This window comes from Podarcis pityusensis (assembly GCF_964106645.2).
Source record: "Podarcis pityusensis genome assembly, chromosome: 13".
Classification (NCBI taxonomy): Eukaryota; Metazoa; Chordata; class Lepidosauria; order Squamata; family Lacertidae; genus Podarcis; species Podarcis pityusensis.
Window position 1 is genome coordinate 5,008,411 of NC_138038.1, and position 22,635 is coordinate 5,031,045.

A 22,635-nucleotide genomic window follows, 5' to 3' on the forward strand; every position below is an offset into this window, starting at 1 on the left:
ACATCTGAAGGGCCGAGGTTGAGGAAGCATGGCATACTGGTTCTGGGACTTTTAGACTTCTCAAATTAGAAGGGTCTCCAAAAGCCCTCCAGTGTAATCCTCTGCAGTGCCGGAAACACAACTAGAGATGGCCTCTAACAGAGGGCCACCCAGCCTCTGTTGAAAACCTGCCTTGAAGGAGAGCCCACCACCTTCTGAGGTAGTCCATTCCACAGCTGAACAGCTCTTACTGTCAGAAAGGTCTTCCTAATGTTTACTCACAGTCTCTTTCCTTGTAACTTGAATCCATTGCTTTGGGACCTGTCCTCTGGAGCAGCAGAAAACAAGCTTGTTCCATCTTTCATGACAGCCCTTCAGATATTTGAGGATGGCTATTATATCGTCTCTCAGCCTTTTCTTCTCCAAGTGAAACATACACAGCTCCCTCGACCATTCCTCATAAGGCTTGGTTCCAGATCATCCTCCTCTGCACATGCTCCAGCTTTGATGCAGTCCTGTGAGCTGCTGTGCCAGAAAAGGAGATGCAGCGCATTGGACTTGAAAGCATTGAGCACTGATGCTTACCCTCTTAAAAGGGATTTATACCTTTGCAAAAGTTGTGTTCTCTGACCTGGAAGCCCTAATCCCAGATATGTGAGGGCTAGCTAGTTATGATTAAGGGAGGCACCCTACACATTCTCTTAAGATGTCTTTAATTGTAGCTTCCAGAGATTAAGACTTCCAGAGCTGAACACTTGGGGAAGTTTGGTTTACACTAATCTTTGTCTTGTTATATTTTTCCATACTTCTATCAATATATTAACCAGTGAGTGACATAGTTCATTCAGCTAGGTCTCCAGATTTTGGTGAACTCTATTAACAGCCCTCTCCAGAATGACCAGTGGACAGGGGCAATGGGAGGTGTCTACCCTGCTTCAGAGGAAGTTCATCCTGTGTACAAAAGAGGTTTGAAGCATCCTGATGCCGTAATGTTACCCTGTCTCTTTTTTCTCTCTCTTCCTCACACTCCCCAGAACTTTTTTCCAGAACAAATGGTTGCTTGGTGTCAGCAGTCAAACGGCTGTATTCCACAGTCACAACTTTTACAGGTAGGCTGAAGTAGAGTTGGGAGTAGTTTTTCATGTTAAGAAACTGAATATATCATTGATGAGTTTGGGTTTGCAGATGCATACTTCAAGGCTAGTTGAATAGATACTGTATTATCGTTTCAATAAATCTCAGCATTTATGTTTAAAATATTCTAGGCCTATTCAGAGGTTACCGTTTTTACTTCCATTATGGGGGGAAAGGGGTAACAGAAACAGGATATGATAAAGCCGTTGATTCTTTTGGAGGGTGGCAAACTCACAGAACCCGGTTCTTTAACTAGGGTTGCAAAATCTCTTGAGGCTCAGGCTGGGAGCCAGAGTCAGCCCACTCCTTAAGCAGAGTGCAGTGGCATTCTCAAGCATCACATTATGGATGTCACCAAAGGACAGAAAGGTCCTTACACAAAGGCATCCATGCGGGCAGCATGGTGCACTGTGAGAGGCAAGATGGGAACTGAGGATGGAGCATGCCTGGTCTATATCCTGGTGGCGGTGTTCTTGTTGGAGTGGCTCTGTATCCAGAGAGCATCCTCAGCAGTGTGGGTGTGACTGGCAGGTTTTGAGGACTGGGTCCTTCCTATGGATGTCTGTGGAGAAGTGTAAGTGTAAGTTACACCGCGCTTTAGATGGCTTAACTTAGTCCAGTTTGGTTCTGGTGTTACCTGCTCCTGCCATGCACCTCTTTCTTGTGCCGGACATCTCCCTCTCTGGCAGACATATCTTACACGGGAGTAGGAGGGTTTTGCTGAATCCAGCCCCCGTTCCAGCCAGGTGTATCTAGGGGTTGGATTGCAACCAAAGTTTCCATTTCTCATTTCTATTTTACTATGCTGGGTTTGGCATGATCAGCTAAAAATCTCTGTCCAATTTAAATTCTTATTAAGTTTTAGTAATAGTTTACGAGTATCTTCTCTGCTTTTAAAAAAAAATCCCGTCTATTTTTCTACTGGAAGTTTCTCACACAAAGTTCATTACTATTTCTCCTGAAGTATAATAAGAGAAAAAGACTATTTATTTTAAATTCCCATTTGTTTTTTTCTTGATTTGCTTTCATTTTTATAAATTTATTCACTTTATTTTTATCTGCTTTTGTTATTTCAGCTTAAATATTCATTCTTTTTAAAAAGTATTATCATTTACATTTTTACATTTATTTTTAAACATCTTTTTCATAGCCTCCACAGCATCTATATCTACATCTAATGATGTTTTATGCTTATTTAAAATGATTTAAATAGCACTCTTATTAACCTGTATAAACCTCTGCTATTTAGGCATGTTGATATATACTGCAAACTCCTACCCCCACAGAGGTCTCTCAAGTCATTAAATTAATGTCTTATATCTTTCAATGATTTTGCATAACCCCCAATTGTTTTCATTAAATTCTACTTTTCTGTATATCATATTAGTTATCTCCTATATCAGTCCATAATTAACCTGCCAATGAATTATACTGAAATACCAAATATCTCTATTGAAGTACTGGGCTATCAATTTAAGGTGGTCCTTTTCCACCAAGTCTTGCATTTCCAAATAGTGTCTCATGCATTTTCATTTAATCTCCAACAGAATTTTTTAAACTCAAATAGTTGTCCTGAAATCCAAGGATTTTTGCATGTGAAAGAACAGGGGAGGAAGTCTTGGAAGAAGCAGTATGCTTGCCTGAGGAGATCTGGACTTTACTGCTCTACGAAAGGGTCTTCAAAGGTAATTTCACTTAGGTTAGTTTAACAAAGGTAGGCTTTATGCTTTGAGGGTGCCTCTTCTGAAAAATAATTATTGGTATTTGAGCACAATCCACAGGAAAGCTCTTTTGCACAAGCCCCATTAGAAAAAAGCCATTAAGTGGTACACTTCTTGATGATCTCAATTCGAGTTAAAGTCAAAGTGTTAAGTTAAAAATATATATCTTATTCATTGCTCATAACTGTTATTTTAAAGTGATAAGAGTTTCTAAAATATTTTCAATCTGCCTTTCTGGCACTCGCAGGTATGTCCAAAGTCTGTTTCAGGGGCCTAATCCAGCCTGCCGGTTGGTTTAATCTGGCCCCTGTGGCAGTTTATTTCCTGGGGGAAAATCCTAAAAAAAACACCTCAACAACTACAACCCTAAAAAAGCTCAACAACTTCAATCCTTAAAAAAGGTCAGCTACTTTCCTTGGCTATTTGATCGGCTCTCACGGCCCTTCACTTCATTTAATCTGGCCCTCCTTGCAAAAAGTTTGGACACCACTGCTGGCATTTGACAACAATTTAAAATATATAGTCATACCTCTTGTTACGTTCGGTTCAGGTTACGTTCTCTCAGGATATGTACCGCAGCGACCCGGAAGTAATGGAACGGGTTATTTCCGGGTTTCGCGCATGCGCAGATGCTCAAAATGACATCACGCGCATGCTCAGAATCGGCGAATTGTAGCACACGCAGACGGGGGTTGCGTTCTGCTCATGTTATGAATGGGGCTCCGGAATGAATCCCGTTCGCAACCAGAGGTAACACTGTACAGTAGTTTGAGACGCAAACCAGTTTATTTAAAATGGCAGAATTGTTACCGTATTTTTCGCCCTATAGGACGCACTTTTTCCCCTCCAAAAATGAAGGGGAAATGTGTGTGCGTCCTATGGGGCGAATGCAGGCTTTCGCTGAAGCCTGGAGAGCGAGGGGGGCGGTGCGCACCGACCCCTCTGCTCTCCAGGCTTCGCGGACCTCTCCGCAAGCAGCTGGAGCGCTCCCACGGCTTGCAGAGAGCTGCCTGTTTTGGGGGCTGGGGTCGGGGGAAGCTCGAGCTTCCCCCGCCCCAGCCCCGCGCCTGGGGGGAAAATATTTTCCCCCCCTTTATTTCCCCCCCCAAAGACCAGGTGCGCCTTATGGGACGGTGCGTCCTATAGGGCGAAAAATACAGTATATTTGTCAAATAGAATAACAAAACTGCAGCTGCTCATGGTATACAATTTGTCAGTTTAAAAATATAACAAAATGTAAAAGCTAATGCTAGAGAAGAACTTCTAAGACAAAAGGGTCTTCAGAGCTTTTCCTAAAAGCAGAGGTGTGCATTCCATGACAGAGCAGGTCCTACTTTGCAGTATCACTGGCTGGAATCTCTGAACGTTGTGGTCTTTGGTCTCCATCAGATATTCTAAGGTGTATGTGCTTCATATGGGGAAGGGGATGTGCAATGCAACGTAAAAAGAGGCGGACTGACTACAGTTTATGAAGCACCCAATACTGTGCTTTAATATATTGATTGTCAGTGAAATGCCACAGGTATTTAGACCAGTTCACTGCAGCCAAAGAAACGGATTTTTAAATCATTGTATCTCATGTTGGATGTGGAATGGTTCGTGCTCTTGCACAATTACATTTTGACTTTCGTATCAATAACCCTTTAGAGTGTCTTCACTGTCCTCGTATGGCCGTACTTTTACTTTCAGGGAATGGGCCAGTTGAAGTGCCTTAATGCTGTATCTTTAACCTTTGCAACCCTTCCCATAGGAACCAAGGCACCTGCAGTTGTTAGCAGACCTTGAAGATAGCAACGTTTTCTCACTGGTAGCAGGCAAGAAGCTCCACAATGCTCCTACAGATTATGGATTTTGTATAAAGGTAATCCCTCCTACTGGACTTAACTGTCAGGGGTCCTTTACCTTTAGAGCATCGGTTCTCAACCTGTGGGTCCCCAGATGTTATTGGACTACAACTCCCATCATCCCTAGCTAGCAAGGCCAGAGCTCAGGGATGATGGGCGTTGTAGTCCAACAACAATTGGGGACCCACAGGTTGAGAACTGCTGCTTTAGAGGGACGAGGGTGGCACTGGTCTAAACCACTGAGCCTAGGGCTTGCCGATCGGAAGGTCAGCAGTTTGAATCCCTGCGACGGGGTGAGCTCCCGTTGCTTGGTCCCAGCTCCTGCCAACCTAGCAGTTCGAAAGCACACACAAAAGTGCAAGTAGATAAATAGGTACCGCTCCGGCAGGAAGGTAAACAGTGTTTCCGTGCGCTGCTCTGGTTCGCCAGAAGTGGCTTAGTCATGCTGGCCGCATGACCTGGAAAAACTGTCTGCGGACAAACGTTGGCTCCCTTGGCCAGTAAAGCGAGATGAGTGCCGCAACCCCAGAGTCATTCATGACTGGACTTAACTGTCAGGGGTCTTTTCCCTTTTTAATCCCTCCGGTTATAGTAGATAGTTTTATTTGTAATTAGAAATATTAAAACCCCTACGTGGCTGTGGACTCTTCTTCCTTGGAGGTTTATCAGCAGAGGTTGGGTGGCCCTCTGCCATGGATGCTTTAGTTGAGATTCCTGCGTTGGTGGGGGTTGGACCACAGAGGCCCTTTGAACTCTACAATTCTATTATTCCATATCACGTAGTTTTAAAAATAACATTACAGTTTTAGTTATCTTGCGGATTTTCTCTTCGTCAGGACCTACTAGGAAAGATGATCCAAGATCAGGTTTATCGCGTTTAAGCCCAGATCCCTTTTTTGATCTGAGTGGTTTGTGCCAGCCCCACTTGCTAAATGTTTGTGCCGTGACAGCTGCTGCTCTTAAAATAGACTGAGATACATCAGAGGAACGAGCTCCCCAGGCTTAGCTTCCCAGCGCTGTCTCTTATATTGCCCTGGTTGTCATGACACAGTAAGCTAAACAATGGCTTACTGGGACCACACAAATCTGCAGGAGCTGGGAGCTGCTCAGTGTTCCCCCTGCCCTTCTTGCTCACATGCCATTCTGAGCTAAGCCAAGGATTGACTTACGATGGCGTCACAGGAATGACTCAGAAAAAGGTAGTTTCATGGATACAGGACATGGTTAGTGAGGAAAGAGCTTAACCACAAGCAAATCTCAAATCACACCTGAACTCTAAACCTATTAAGTGATGTCAGCAAGCCAGCACTCTTGGCTTCTGCTCCTACATCTGCGAAAAGGGGGTTATAGCCCTTACTTGCCTTGTAGGATGGATCGTGTTTGGTTGCCTTTGCTGTGAGAATAAGTTCTGTTTTGTCTTTGTTTTGTAGCCCAACCGAATGAGAAGTGAAACAAAAGAATTGAGGTTTCTGTGTGCGGATGATGAGCAGAGCAGGACGTGCTGGATGACCGCCTTTAGGCTCCTCAAGGTACCTTAGTCTTGGGGCCAGTTTACATTTATGGTGGCCTTCAGGTGAAGGCCATCGCAAGACTTGTGGTTGGGCCCCCACACCCACGGAGGTGGATGTTTGAGAGAACTAACGCTGCCATACGAGTTCTAAACAGGCGGCTGATGCAATCACAGTGGCCCCCAAATGGTCTGCAAATCGTGTATGTAGTCCCTGCCTGGAAGTCCCTTTTCTCTCAAATCAACAACCATTATAAAAGCATGAACTTGGAATCATTCAGATGGTATGATGAGTCTTGCTCTTCCTTCCACCCCGGGGTCAATAACCCGCAAACTATAGCCAGCAGTAGGATTTTGTCACTCCCAGGACTCTCCAAAATGTTTCATTCTTTAAATTTTAAAAAAACAATTAAACAAAATTCTTACTGTTGTAGCAGGGTCCCCGCTGTGATACCAAGATGCCACACTGTTTTTTGTGGAGCCCCAACTCCACAATATTTGTTCATATTATACACACACACACACAATTTAATAAGGAATGAAAAGAAAACGTTGTAAAATAGTGCAGAATAGCTGATGGGAAAGTCTTTTGAAAGATAACTGTGGTTCATCATGCCCACTTTTAACGTTTGGACATGCCCAGTTTGAGATGTGGACCTCGTAGAGTTGGCCCTGGGTCACTGTGGCCCTCAGCCTGAAGGCGATTGGCCAGCTCAGCTCTGCCCCATGCAGACCCTCAACCAACTTGAATGGGAATCTGTCTGCTCAGATGTGCTGCTGGTAAGAACTTGGTGGTTCCCAAATTATTAATTAACAAGTAACTTTACCACTTGAAGGGGCAGCCCAACAAGCTACACCCCATGGTGCTATGTTGATTCCAATATGCATTTTGACAGCATAACAAACAAATATCGGTGACCTTCTGTTCTTGGCTCTCTCTGTGGTGACTGACTTCCAGTCACAGACCCAGAGACGTACCTAGGCTCCCCTGCACCCTTAGCAAGGAGATGTATTCCTGCCCCCACCCCCGAACAGTCCCTTGTACCCTTCCAGATTCTTCCACTGAGGCACCCAGAGGAGTCTGTGTGCCTCACCTGGAGGAGTGGCCTGGGGGGAAAGAACACAGTTAGGCAGGATCCTAGCTGCTCTGAGCCAGAGTGCAGAGGCTTGCTTTTTGCACCACCCCAGGCCTGCAACCTTGGCAAGGGTCAACCTGGCCAGTCCCTAGGTGCGCCCCTGCACAGACGCCAAAAGAAAAGTTTATCCCTCAGATCCATTTTGATAACCTGGAACTGATCACCCTGCCATCATCATTACTACAGAGCTATTTCAACAAGAGGTGCAAGAGGGCATTTTCTGTGGTGCCCTCCTCCAACATTGAAACTCACTGCCTTTTAGAGGTGGCTCCAGCTCTGGGTGTACTGTATACAGGAGACATAAAACGCTGCACCTTTTAATCACGGCTTTCAAAAATAGGTGACTGTTGTCTGGAAAGGGCTAAGTTGTGCCGGCACCATGGTTTCATCAGCACCGCTGTCTGAAGCATAGCAGCTTATAGCCTAATTCATGTTGCTCCTCAGGTTCAAGGGACGTGGGTGGCGCTGTGGGTTAAACCACAGAGCCTAGGGCTTGCCGATCAGAAGGTCGGTGGTTCGAATCCCCGCGACAGGGTGAGCTCCTGTCGTTCGGTCCCTGCTCCTGCCAAACTAGCAGTTCAAAAGCACGTCAAAGTGCAAGTAGATAAATAGGTACCGCTCTGGCGGGAAGGTAAACGGCATTTCTGTGCACTGCTCTGGTTTGCCAGAAGCAGCCTAGCCATGCTGGCCACATGATCCGGAAGCTGTACGCCGGCTCCCTCGGCCAATAAAGCAAGATGAGCACCGCAACCCCAGAGTCGTCCACGACTGGACCTAATGGTCAGGGGTCCCTTTACCCTTTACCTTTACCTTAACCTTACTTGTGAGTGATTTTTTTGGTCGTTCTGTGTGTTTTAGTGGTTTGATTGTTTTCCATTGTGCTTTATGGTTTTATTATTATGCCACCTGCCCTGGGACCTATTGGTGAAGGGTGGTTAATTAAAGAATTGAATAAACAAACATACATAAAGAAAATAAATACCTTTCTATTTTCCCCCCGCACTACAATCTGCAGTATGGGATGTTGCTGTACCAGAACTACAGAATTCCGCAACAGAGAAAAGCTGCGCTTCCGCATTTCACCACTCCTATAGTAAGTTTATAATTTTAAGTTCTGTTATAGTCAGCTCAGAGTTTAAACGAGAAGCTTCTTGCCCACAAGTAGTGACTTTGGAGTTGCCAGATGCGGATCAAGACGAATGCAATTGCCTGGAAAGGGCTAAGCTGTGCCTGGCACCATGGTTTCATCAGCACCGCTGTCTGAAGCATAGCAGCTTATAGCCTAATTCAGGTTGCTCCTCAAGTTCAGGGCTTGGATTCCCAGTTGTTGGTTGGATGACCACTCCCATCATCTCTGACAGCTACCTCTGCTGGCTGCGGACGATGGGAGTTGCAGTCCCAACATCATCTGAGAACTCAGGGTTGAGAAAGGCTGGTAATAAGCACACTCTCCACCACAATAGTGAGTAAAAGCACATTAATAACAATAATAATAATTTTTATTTATACCCCACCCTCCCCGGCCAAAACCGGCTAACATCAAATGTATAACACATTAACATAAAATCAGACAATCAGTTAAAATACATCCTAAAATCAGATCAGGATCAGAACAAATCAGATGGCAACCCGCAGATTAGGGTTGGGGACCTTAAATGCTCACCAGGCCCAACGGTTTGTGCTGAACTTATATGGGCCTGTGAGAGAAATTGGGAGGCCACTTTCATGCAAGTTCTTACAATTTCTGGGGAATGTTAGACAACAGACTCTGCTGTTGCTAGGCAACAGTTTCTGGTCAATCTTAGCCCTGGAAGTATAGAAACGTGCTCTTGCTAGGCTAGATTCTTATAGGCCAGGCCTCAGCCTTGAAGATTTTCTTGTTCAGATAGGCCAAGAAGTTTAGAAATTAGGTGTGAAAGGATAACCGTGAGAAGCAGTTGGAGTAAAAAGAGTTCAAAAGTCATGGAAGGAACAGAATAGATATCTGAAGTGTCCAGCAGCCAGTCTCCCCCCACCCCAATTTTTAAAATGGAATTTTAATAATGACAATCAGGTTACAGAAAAAAAGAAACAAAGGGGGTGGGGGGAATAGCTTAGAGAAAGGAAGGAAACAAAGATAAGTTGTAACATTTGCCAATAAAGAAATATGGGATACAGCTTTGCAATTTTCTGAGTCAATAATAAAACATGCCAAGGGGAGAATGATGCAATGATTATCATTACAAAGGGTTCCGTGGTCTTAAGTCAGAATGATTTTTAAAAAATAATTTCAAGAAAGGAAATAGAAAGTAACCTTGAACTGTACTAAATCCATACACTTGCAGAGACTGGTTAACACCTGGGCTATTCCTGGGCTATTGTGTCTGTATATAAAATAAAATTGGACCGAATGGCAAAGAAGCGCCCTCAGAGCCTCCCTGTGCGTACAGAACTGATTGTGTTGAACTAGCTTTATATATATTGGATTATAGAAAACCAATAAAAATTGAATGAAAAGAAATGAAGCCAGCTGTGCTGTTTTGTGGATCCCAGGCTATAAATGTTAAATGTGAAGCCAGATTCAAAAGGCTCCTCACATGAAAGCTTATCCACACTTATGCCAACGAAAGCTTTGCGCAGTGAAAACCCATCACCAAAACCATGTCTTGGCCCAGCAGAGCAACATCTGCCTATAGCAAGCTAAAAAAAAACCCCAGTCTTTAAAAACTGGAAATCTGGAGAAGGGTTGGAGGAGCATGCAAAAATAATAAAAGCAACCAGTAGTTACCTTTTCTAGATAATGCCATTAAAACAATTTTCCTTTCAGAGAAGTGTGTCTGAAAATTCCTTAGTAGCAATGGATTTTTCCGGACAAATAGGAAGAGTTATTGAAAACCCAGCAGAAGCACAGAGTGCCGCCCTGGAGGAAGGCTATGCTTGGAGGGTAAGGGAGCTTCCGTCTTCGCAATTTCTGACTGATAACCTCCCGTGGCCATGGCAGCGTAGTGGTCACGACCACCGACGGGAAATTTATTTATGAACAAAGGTCTAAGAAAAGAGCAACTGGCTTAACATTGTCAGAAGTGGGATGGGAGCCGCTGTGGTGTGGCTGGTGGCGGGAACGTCTGAAGGAATTTGATCATGTGAGTGGAGACTGGAAGCACCGCGAATTTCCATGTCAGAGCTCCTGGTTCTCCAAGTTGCTGGTGAGGTGGCAGCTATATTTGCCAGCCAGAATCCACACGGTTTGAATTCCTTGTGACATTAGCAGAAGCAGTGCGGGGGCAGTACTATGTTACAGAAACTCAAATTTTGGTAGACCTTGCAATAGCTTCCTGTCATGTTTTCCATTCTGCAATACAGTGGTTCCTCGGGTTAAGTATTTAATTCATTCTGGAGGTCTGTTCTTAACCTGAAACTGTTCTTAACCTGAAGCACCACTTTAGCTAATGGGGCCTCCCGCTGCCGCCGCACCGCCAGAGCACGATTTCTGTTCTCATCCTGAAGCAAAGTTCTTAACCCGAGGTACTATTTCTGGGTTAGCGGAGTCTGTAACCTGAAGCGTATGTAACCTGAAGCGTATGTAACCCGAGGTACCACTGTATTCACAGTAAAATGAGCATGGGTGTGTGCCAAGTGCTGTTTCGCAAGGTTACACACATACGTGAGACGTACCTTTTGGACACGCCCATCACATGAAGGGGTCATATATGTCTTCCCCAGGAGAGGTGAGGTGCTGTCCCCTCTGTTTGAAATATTTATCTCTCTTTTTACGTAGGATCTCTAGGTGGGTGACAATAATTTGGAAGCAAAATCATAGTTTCAGGGGCATTCTAAAACTGGGGTGGCACCATGGGAATGCCAATGACTGTAAGGAATACAATTCCCACAGGTTGGACACTGAAGACAGCCTCCTTTTATGATCTTAATTCCTGGGCAGGACTGTATCTGGAGAGACGCTGTGCCATTTGGGCTCCAATTTGTTCAGGGCTTTATCAGTCATCTGTAGAACCTTGAACTCAGACCAAAAACATATTGACAGCCAGTGCAGATCTTTGAGAATCAACACAATATGGCTCATGATTCCAGTCAAATTCAAAAAATTAGGCAACTGCATTTTGGTCCGGAAGCAGCCTTTGAGTTGTTTTCAAGGACAGCCCCATGTAGAGTGAATTACAGTAGTCCAAATTATTGTTGTTGTTAGTTGCTATTACTATTCCTGCCATTAAATATAATTTAAATGGGATTTAAATTGCATATACAATATAAAGTTAAATGGGCCTGCAGACAATAAGGTGATAGTCTGTGCTGTGTTGGATAATATTGTTATAACAATTGCTCCTAAATGAACTGAAATTTTTGTTTTTACCTCTAATATGCTGTATGGTTTTCATGAATCTTGCACCTTGCTTCCAATAGAAATCTCAGATCTCTCTCTCTCTCTCTTTCTCTCTCTCTCTCTCTGTGTGTAAAGTGATTTGCATTCCACAAAAATAATTCAAACTTTAAAAAAAAATTCCTCCAAAGATCTCAGAATTGTATAAATGATACTTCTTCTCCCGCAACCTCAAATCCCTGTGATTGATTAGAACTAAGTCACAATAAGTGGTCCAAAATCACCCAGGAAGCTTTGTGGTTTAGCAGAGGTTTGAACCCAGGGCTGAAGAAGATACTTGATGGCCTTGATTGACATAGGGCTAATGGCGTGTTGTTGGCTTATCAATGGAGTACTAAGCAGCCTCCCCGTATGCTTAAAAGAGACTTAATTTGATTATTGCTCCATGTGGACAAAAAACCTCTCTCTCTCACACACAACCACACTTTTCATCCAAAGAGCATTTTGTAATAGTTGTATAACAATAAAATTGGATTGGAGAAATTTGCTTCAACTTTTCCCCCAATGAGCTTCTTGGCTGATTTGGAAGCCAAATCAAAATTCAACTTTTAATTTTTTAATTTTATTTTTAAGGTACAGAAACTTCACATACTCTCAATGCATTGCAATACATTTCCTGGCATGAAGAAACTGTAATATTAATAATTTGGGGTTTTTGCTTGCTTCTTTGTTCTACAGAAACGCAGCACAAGAATGAATATCCTGGGTAGCCAAAGTCCTCTTCATCCTTCCATGCTGAACACAGGTATGAAAAATTGAAACTGACAAGTATTTGGAGAGGTAGATGATCTCGTATAATTTCTGTGGGAAAGCTGAGACTGTAATTAATTTTCCCTGATTCCGCTGAATTCCGTCAAACTTCAGTGCTCATCTGTGGTTGGATGGTGCCCATGTTGATTAAAATTTAACTTAAATTATATTAAGCCATATTTGCTCTTCTTGTGCCAGAAAACTAGAGTTTATTCTTTGTCCTTTTAAAAGGGAACGTTGATGTTTAGTTTGAGCCCCGTTCGTGTTAAACATTTCATGCAATGGCTTGTATGTTTGATTCATTTTTTGTGGGAAACCCAGCCAGATGGGTGGCGTATAAATATTAATATATTGATATATTAATTAATTAATTATAGAAGAATTGGGCTACAGTGCTGAATACTAGCAATGACCAGTTATTTCTCCTTCAGTTATTCATAGGACACAAAACTGGTTTCACGGCAGAATCTCTAGAGAAGAATCGCACAGGATTATTAAACAGCAGGGTCTTGTGGATGGGTATGTTTTTCCTCCCTGCACGTGATACTTGCCGCTGTGCCCAGAGTCCCAGATACAACCATGATCCAAATTTTCATGTAAAAGTACCTAGTTTACCTAGTCTGAAAAGACCACGGCATACAATCCTTGGCAAGGGATGGGGGTGGGGAGGAAATGGGGTGGCATATTATTTTACTGAAGGTTTGTAGGATCACAGGATGTAGCTCAAAATGTTGTCTACTGGCATCACCTTTCCAGGGTCTGAGCAAAACTTCTCATGCTGCCTGGCAATGCCAGGGTTTTAATTTGGGACTTATGTGAATGCTCAGATGTTCTGCATAAATTCTCCTCGCTCTGGCCTGCAACCCTGATGGTGGGTAATTAAAAAGACTTATATTGATTGATTATCTGACTGTTCATGAGCATTTCCAAGGTTGCAAGGTTTGTCATAATTTCATCAGCCAAATTTCAAATTAGTTAAGAGTTAGACTCTAGTGTGTGCTGGTGTCACAGACTGGTTGGACACAGAGGAATGGCGGGAGGAACCAGATGGGGAACCCCAAGGGAAGAAGAGGAGCAGAACCTGGGGAGCTGGGAGAGTCTGTGGCAGAGATAAGTCCATAATTCGAGGGAGAAGCAGAAGCAGGAGAGGAAAGAAGCCAGGAGCCATAGAGGAGCCCTGTTGGTGAAGAAGCATGTGACAAGCTCCCCGCCCCCCAGTCTCCCAGAACCAGAAGAGGGATGAAAAGGGCAGTGGAGAGGGTGGCGGCATGCAGGCACAGTCTCAGACAGCTTGTGAAAAACACTGGAGAAGAGGGGACTTAGGCAGCTGTGAGGAGGACCTTCAGTCTTAACAACTGCTTCATGGCTGCAGGACCTGCCAGAGAAAAGTTGCTGTGCTTATTAGGCCTGACACACCTATGCAGATCCTGTTTTGCTAACAAAGAGTTAACTCCAACTAGCTTGGTGTGATTTACTGCCAGATCGCTCCTGTCAGCTGGTAAAATAATGAAACGGAGATGTTCATTTATTTCCAAGTAGTAGTCCATTTAATAATAAAGTATAATATTGCTTCCCAGGTTATTTCTTCTCCGGGACAGCCAGAGTAACCCAAAGGCATTTGTACTTACACTGTGTCACCATCAAAAAATTAAGCATTTCCAGATTTTGCCGGTAAGTACGACACTTTTAAAAAATGTGGTGCAGAATTCACAATGGGTTTTATTGATGAATATTTCTGAAAGGCTTTTCAGTTCAACCAATGATAGCATTCAGAAACTAGAATTTTTTCTCATTTCCTCTCTGTACTTTTCATAGAATATGTTAAGTTGGGCAAGACCTCTTCCCTGATCTGGTCCATCAGTCAGAAGAGGGCAATTGCTTATCTCCACCCCCCACCCCCCATGCAGCAATGGAGCATTTGAATGTATGTGCATGTATAATCCAATGTTCAAAAGCCTAAAAGCCACAGGAAGATATCCAGAAACTGACACTGCATCTTTGACTGACTTCTGCATCAGTCTATTCAGGTGTTCTGTCACAGCATAGGCTGCAGAGCTGCACACTGGGGAAAAGGCACACGGTCTCCTCTTCATACAATGGACCAGATCAATCCAGATGTCGTCATCATTATTATTTCAGAAAACAGGGCTGAATTTAGAAACCCTTATCTGTATATACACACTCATCTCCCATGTGTAATACTCAGTGAAAGACCTCTAGCCATAGTATTTCCAACATGGACAATACAAATGCCTTTATTTCTCAGAGAATAATATCCTGAAATGCCAGATTATCTCCAGTGAGAGCCAATCCTTAAAATTAATTTACGGTAATTTATTTTGGGCTACAATGTTTGTGATATTTCAGATATATTAGTCTTAACTTGTTTTTGTGAAGAAGTTGTTTATATCTTTATGGGACAAAAGTGTGAACAAAGCATAATTTTTAATTTTGGCTCTCTTTTTTTTTATTAGCCAAAAATTAACAAGTGGAAATCCACAATTCAAATTTCAAAATCGTTTTTTCCCCCAGTAGCACAATTAATATCATTGTTACAGAAAATGGAAAAGTTCGCCCATTTTTTGTGTCCGTTGTGTTTTTAAGGGCTGTTGGTTGTCAGAGGTATCTCACAACAGGTTAATGCCCTTGCCCAGGACCGAGAGCAATGCTCCCTAACCCTGCCAAACTTGTAGCTGCTGGCTTTTCGCATCAGCCTCCATGAGCACGGATCATACCATAATGATCATTCCCAACTCACAGAAGATGGTCTAGGACAGTGATGGCCAAACTTGGCCCTCCAGCTGTTCTGGGACTACAATTCCCATCATCCCTGACCACTGGTCCTGTTAGCTAGGGATGATGGGAGTTGTAGTCCCAAACCAGCTGGACGGCCAAGTTAGGCCATCTCTGGTTTAGGAGGACACTGTGGTCAACAGTATCAAAAGCCACTGAGAGATTAAGCAACAGCAACAAGGTTTCACTTCCCCATCCCTCTCCCAAAGGTCAGGGCAACCAAGGTCAGTTCTGTCCCCAAAGCAGACATGAACCCAGTCTGAAATGGGTCAAGAGAATCATTTTCTTCCAATAGTGTCTGTAGCTATACCACCACACTCTCAAGCACCTTACTGCCAAAGGACAGTATTTGTGACCAGGTGATAATTGTCAAGCTCTGCAACTTTCAGGGAGGACTTTCTTTAAAGAGTGCCCACCTGTTTCAGGACATCAGGCACATACCCCTCTTGTAAATATGTGTTAACCACACCCTGGACCTCCTCCTAAAGCTATGATATGGGCAAGAGTCAGGAAGGCATATTGTGGGCCAAACCACTGCAAGCACTTCTCCCATGTGACAGCATTCAAGTCAGCACTGAAGGACGTAATCGTCCCAATGCAGAGGGATGCAAAACATGACTGTAGACTATCTCAGCTGCAGTTACCTGGGTGTAGGAGGAATAATCCTCAACAGGGAGGTGTTTGCAGCAATACAAGAGCACTTGGACACCCACTGATAGCCCTCTTTGCCTTCTCCAGGAACCGCCGCTTCCCAAGCTACATGTTTAGATTTCAGGTAGCCTGGGCAGAGGCACAGATACATGGAGTGCCAAAAGGACCACCCTCTTGACTTCTCCTACTGCCCTTACACAAGAGATACAGGTGGAGCAGGCCCCTTTCCAGCCTCGGTTCTCTGAGACCCTCAACCTAGAGACTTCCTTACCCTGGTTCCTGCCGAACAAGGGAGACCTGTTAATTCAATGTGCTCCCCACTTCCTGGCTCAGCCACATGCCCTAATTAGAATGTAAGATAACTTTTTAACTGTTGGATACCTCTAACGTCAACTGGAAGATTCATTTTGGTTTGGTGTGCAGAGGCATCCAAGATAGCATCCTGTTTCTCAGTGGCTAACATAACCCAAAACTTTGTTCCATCCTTGTGCCTAGCCTGATGTTGTCCATATCGTCTTCACAAAGTCAGCATCACCTTGAGCCCTATAGTTTGGCCTGCCCAGACGCCTCCTCCCTAGTTCTCCTTCCCTAATTATTTTCAAGATGCATTCTATTTAAAGCTTTTTGAGGGGCAAAAGTGAGGAAAGAGTCTCCAGAACCAGCCTTGGTGGAAAAAACTTAAGTTTCATTTTCAGCCTTCCTGGGCAAGTCAAAGATATTAACCCATTGTTGGATACCTTCATGGTGAGCAACCAATGTTCTGTTCTATACCAGTAATACTAATTTGCTGCCTTGGGGTGGGGGGTGGGATGGAGACAATATAAGAAAGGAAGGGAAGGATAAAATGGTAAAAGGATTGCGGGCAAATGTCCCGCAATCCTTGTGCCCTGACCTCACCACTGTGATCCATGCGACGGTCACCTCCAGACTGGATTATTGTAACTCACTCTACGTGGGGCTGCCCTTGAGACTGACCCAGAAACTCCAGCGGGTGCAGAATGCCGCGGCGAGATTCCTTATGGGGTCCTCGCTGCGGGATCACATTCACCCAGTGCTACACCAGCTGCACTGGCTCCCGGTAGAGTACAGGATCAGGTTTGAGGTGCTGGTTTTAACCTTTAAAGCCCTAAACGGCCTAGGACCGCCTCCCCTGGTATGTCCCACGGAGGACCTTACGGTCTTCAAACAAAAACATCTTGAAGGTCACAGGCCACAGGCCTCAACCAGAGCCAGGGCTTTTTGGGCTGTGGCTCCAATCTGGTGGCTCCAATCTGGCCTCCTGCTTGGCAGGGGGTTGGACTCGATGGCCCTTGTGGTCTCTTCCAACTCTATGATTCTATGGTGGAACGCTCTGTCACAAGAGACTAGGGCCCTGAGGGACTTGACATCTTTCTGCAGGGCCTGCAAGACAGAGCTGTTCCACCAGGCCTTTGGCCAAGGCACAGCCTGACCCCCTCCTTTGGTAATCCTCAGAGAACTCTAGCCCAATGGTTGCCATAAATTTGATTTGAACTGATTTTATAATGAATTGATTTTAGAATGCTGTATTATTTTACTTCGTTAGCCGCTCTGAGCCTGGAATTGGCTGGGGAGGGCAGGATATAAATAAAATGTTATTTATTTATTATATTTATTATTGTTGGGACTATGGGCTAAGGGTTAAGTCAAAAGATGGAGCTTTGCTGTGCCCAAAATTTGAAATGGTGAAATTTATATTTTGAATATCAGAATTGTGGATGAGGTAAAACCAACTTTAAACAAGTCTGAAGTATTAGCTCAATTGATAGATGAGCTTCTGTCAGTTGACACCCTTTGTTGATGTGCATCCATCCATTAGTTAGCACCCTAATTTGGTTATATTGCTGTTTAACTTGACATGGTTTTAGTATTTTAATATTTTTTTATTAATTTTTCAAGTGTGAAGATGACGGACAGATATTTTTCAGTCTGGATGATGGGAGCACCAAATTCACTGACCTAATACAGCTTGTTGAGTTCTACCAACTAAACAAGGGAGTTTTGCCGTGTAAACTCAAACACCACTGCATACGTGTGGCCTTATGACCTCTATTTTGATCCATGTTGAAGACCGACTTTGCTCAGTGATGGAAGTTGCTAGAGAAATATTATAAAAGGAAGGTTGACACTGGGGAATTAGCAGAATAGTTGTTCACAAGAATTATGCACCTTGGGGATTTGGAAAAGGATGAATTGAGCAACAGACTGAGATTTTGCTGGTTTGTATAACACCTAAACATGCTTGGTGCTGAGTGTCCTAGCAACCCCTAAAATCAGGAAAGGGTGTGTAAAATCATTAAACAAAACTGGAAACTGTCCCTTGGCTGGTCCATTTAACAGAATCAAGTTTGTGAAGCAAAATTATTGAAAAGAACTCTTGCCCTGGAATAATCTTGAGAATTTAAGACTTAGTGTGTTTACTTTTTGTATGGATCACACTCTACTATTTTTTGTTTTTTGCACTCCTACTTTTTGGATATTGCATATGGCCTATATTAGGAGCTGATAAAGCTTTTACACTTATGCAGGATTTGGGTATTAATCTAAATCCTGTATTTCATGAGTTGCTTCAGCCTAACAAGGATCTAGAAGACAAAAATATGACTTGATGGCTCTGAAAATCAGCAGCTATGTTATGTACCGATGCTCTTGAAGAAACAGTGTGGATACAACTATGGCAATATACACATACCAACATATGTACTCTTTAGAATGATTGGGTTTTTTAAAAAAATATAATGGCTGTAGCTTGTGTGCAGGACACTAATAATAGCTAGTCATGCAAAGGATTCTGATTCTATGCATAAATGTGTTTTAACCCATTTTAATCTGAATGTGTTTTCTCTTCCCCCACATTCTCAGCCTACTAGAGCCCTCTGGTCTGCATGACCCTTTGGGAAAATCCACTGACAAAGGCTAGAGTGACAATATGTATTTGGAACCAGCTTTGGGAGGTGGGGCTTCACTTGTTTAGTCTACCTAGTAGGACACAAGTTCAGTGTTTCCTTGCTTTCTGACCATGTCACAGGGCCTTTCGTGCAGGTGTATCACTGTCCAATCTCCTAACCATGGTTGAGAGTTCAAGAGGGCCCCGTGTGTTTGCATTATCCTTCCCTCCAGCCTCTGAACCCGCATTTTCAGTAACCAAAACACAGACTGCAAATAAGTCTTTAACCTTGTTTGCAAATGACTTGGGTCTACAGTTACTTGAAAATGCCAGTAAAGATGTAAGCCTAACTATAATTAGCTCTGAAACTGAAAGAAAGAGGGAAATGGCCATGGAGTATCCTGGTCTCCTAATTATGGTTAGACTATTGGATATGGCCGAACTGGCACAGACATAGGGTTGTTTCCAACTAAGTTCTACTCAGAGTAGGTCCATAGAGAATATTAAGGACTTCCGTTACTAATGTCCAATAATTTCAATGGATCTACTCATGAGTGTGACTAACATTGGCTAAAACTCATAGAGTTGTTTTCCTAAGTCAGGCATAGGCAAACTCAGCCCTCCAGATGTTTTGGGACTACAGCTCCCATCATCCCTGACCACTAGTCCTGTTAGCTGGGGATGATGGTCCCAAAACATCTGGAGGGCCGAGTTTGCCTATGCCTGTCCTAAGTGTTGGCAAGGCAACAGTGATGCCCAGTCAGGTAAATTTGAATAATTTCTTCTTCAGTTGAACTGTGTCTTGCTTGTATTGTGCAGGATTGCCAAAACTTCTGTACAAAACTGTGGGCAAAATCCATTGACTGCTCTCCATCCATTTCAGACCTGCACAAAGAAAAGTTATGCAAGTGCCACCAGAATGATTGGGTGATAATATGCAGTAGTGCTGGATTAATGGCTTGTTTTATTGCTAATAGAAATTGGATATTCAACCCTTCATGCCACTGCTGAATTTACCATTGACAATTCAGTAACCTAATACTTGGGGGTATATGCACTAAAGTATTTATATTAGTTGGTCAAACTAGTTTGTGGCAAACTGGTTTGGTCTTGCTTCATTCTTGGTTCATCATTTAAATAAGGCCCTGGTTCACACACAATGGTAAGCCATGGTTTATTAAACTATGGCTTATTAAGACCGTGGAGTAGCATTACATATGAGCCTGCCCAGTGATTTTAACTTCTCATTTCTTTACTGCCAACAAATCATTATGTGAAGCCATTGTTTGTTGCAGGCCTATGAATCTTGACTTGTTTTAGCTATAGTTTGGCATTGCAAGTGAACCAAGCACCCTTCCTTAACCATGATTTGTTTGGCCACTCCAACCAAAGTGTTCAGCAAGCTACAGAAGTCCGAGGAGAGTGCAGCTGGAAAGCAAAACAAACTCTTGAGAAACAAGCCATATATTATTTGATCCTTTGTTGAGCAATTCGTCGTTAACTTGTGATTTGTTGAACAAACTGTGGCTTATCATTATATGCAAAGCAGATATTTTCAAGGCCTGTTTTAGGCTCTCTAAAGCCTTCCAGGTGGGCATTGGCTGTATGGAGCAAATAATACCTGACCCAGCTTTAATCCAAATTGATAAATGGAAATTTGGGCACATATGGTAAGTAAAATGCAGGCGGCATAGTTGGATGCTACCAGCTGCCTTCATGGGGAGACACATTTTGGAGGGCTTTATAATATCTGAACCAGGACAATCTCTTGTTAAATGTTTCATTTGTTCCATGTTTACATTGCTGTGCTTTTCCTTCTGGCGGTAGCTAGCATTAGAGGAAGGTCAGTGCTGGTTTGATTTCCCATTGGATCGCCATACGGTTTATGACTGTCAGACTTTGAATATCATGGTTAATACACACATGATGTGCTTTGTGTACTTTGCACGGTTTATAAAGCAAGAAGTGTATTCACCCTAGGAATGTTCAGAATTACTGTTGCAAAATAAATTTTATCTCTACTGATTATCTCATGTAACTAATAAATAGCCCATCCCGCTGGCTGAAGTTGGAAAAGCAGTTCTTTATTCACAAGGTATTCTTATAGCGGTGAGAGTAGCTTATGAAAAAATAACCAGCTTGAGTCACATATACCAGCTGAATTATCAATGGTATAGAAACACTGTATCTTAGTTTACAGAACACATTCTAGTAGCTTTGCCCCCATGAAATGTCTACATATAAAATGAAGAAACTTGACTTAGTTTTTATTAGAAACTTGCTGGTTTTATATGTGCATATTATTTTTTTTGTCAATGTTCTTTAGACATCATATTAAGCTAAATTTTATCTTTGATTTCACTCTGCATTTTCTGTTTCACCCCTCCTATATATATATTAAAAATGATTTAACATGCTCATTCTCTAGTTTTGATAAGACCATTTAGACTTTTGAGATAAATTTGTGTCTTAACTTAGTTTTCAGCAAATTTAAAAAATCGTTTTGCATTGTTTCATGTTTATAAAACTTGCATTCTTTGACTATCATAATTTTCTATGTAGATAGCGGACTGTTTTGTACACCCAACTTTAAAATGAGCTATTTTAAAGAAATGAGCCACATCAAAGTGGTAGCTACTTTACTAGAGCACACCATTATTGCTCCTCCCTTTTTTTTGGTTTTGCTGGAAATGAAATTGTTAAAATCCCACCTTAAACATTTGCAGCAGATACAGCTGGTTGGCTGCTTCAAAACCAAGGACTGAAGGACATTTGACTTCTTTTGTATTTAAATGACATGAATGTAAAGAGGGACGCTCAGGGTTGTTTCTGGAGCCTGTTGAATTTTTATCATTTGTTTTTGTTTGCCTGTGATCTTTATTTTCTAAAATAAAATACTTCATGTAGCAATCTTGGAATATGTTGAGAAGGAAAATGTCAAACCACCTGGTAAAAAAAAAATATATTAAAAAACCAGTAGGTAAGTTATAGAACAGTAGGTGTTTGAAAATGAACAGCTTTTTTATTTGTTGAATTAATCTTGAAGAAACACGTGCCTCAGTTTTTAGATGTTTTGTCTTCTCTTTTCTGCACTAAGTACCTGACCGTTTTGACCAATCAATGCACCTTTCCAGTGGCAAGACTTGCTTATTGTAAATTATATTGTCACAATGCAAGACTTTTTAGTGACTGTAATATGGAATAAAAGTTAAGTTTTCAGGGAATGCAAAAGGTATTAATTTAAGAGACAAAACCTCTTACTCAATATGCATTGCTTCATAACTGTAAATAGCTTTGGGGGGGGGTTGTGAAGCTAATTGTAATCTTTCAGGTATTTTTGTACAATTGAGGGACTGATTCTGTTTCTTGTAACTAGAAATAAACATTCATACAATTGTATTCAATTTTTATTATTAGTAATGATTTGTTTCTGATGTTGGTAGAGGGTACATTTGCCAGACTAATCGAAACTACTCATCAGCTACAGTAAATTACCTATTTATGTGGGCCAATGACCATTGATGCTGCTACCGCTAGTGAGGTTCTCTCAGATCCTTCCATGCATTGAGAAGATGCCCGAGGGGGTTGTGTTGGATGGTCCTGCTCTGCACATTGGCAATGCGTCTCATATTAAGGGTTTCTGTAAATGTGTGCCAACAACATAAGCACATAATGTCTTCCACGCAAGATGCAATCTTCATTTGCCCTGGATCTCTCTTGAAGGAGATACATTCATACATACATTCATAGCCATTGAGAGGCAGTGTGGTGTGGTGGTTAAGAGCGGTGGACTCGTAATCTGGTGAACCGGGTTCGCGTCTCCGCTCCTCCACATGCAGC

The 22,635-nt window shown here is 42.7% G+C and overlaps 1 protein-coding gene across 4 annotated transcripts in view; it reads left to right on the forward strand.

The window, feature by feature from the left end:
- Positions 1 to 22,199, forward strand: part of GRB10 (growth factor receptor bound protein 10) — an 87,407-nt gene extending 65,208 nt beyond the window's left edge. For all 4 annotated transcript variants that reach the window (XM_080976772.1, XM_080976775.1, XM_080976773.1 and 1 more), the window contains 10 exons: positions 1,014 to 1,088; positions 2,661 to 2,798; positions 4,585 to 4,695; positions 6,109 to 6,207; positions 8,337 to 8,414; positions 10,128 to 10,244; positions 12,375 to 12,441; positions 12,878 to 12,965; positions 14,024 to 14,117; positions 17,808 to 22,199. In XM_080976772.1, the coding sequence (XP_080832898.1) occupies positions 1,014 to 1,088; positions 2,661 to 2,798; positions 4,585 to 4,695; positions 6,109 to 6,207; positions 8,337 to 8,414; positions 10,128 to 10,244; positions 12,375 to 12,441; positions 12,878 to 12,965; positions 14,024 to 14,117; positions 17,808 to 17,954 (1,014 nt within the window). In that variant the 3' untranslated portion in view covers positions 17,955 to 22,199. The remainder of the gene's footprint in view (positions 1 to 1,013; positions 1,089 to 2,660; positions 2,799 to 4,584; positions 4,696 to 6,108; positions 6,208 to 8,336; positions 8,415 to 10,127; positions 10,245 to 12,374; positions 12,442 to 12,877; positions 12,966 to 14,023; positions 14,118 to 17,807) is intronic.
- Positions 22,200 to 22,635: the final 436 nt, after the last annotated feature.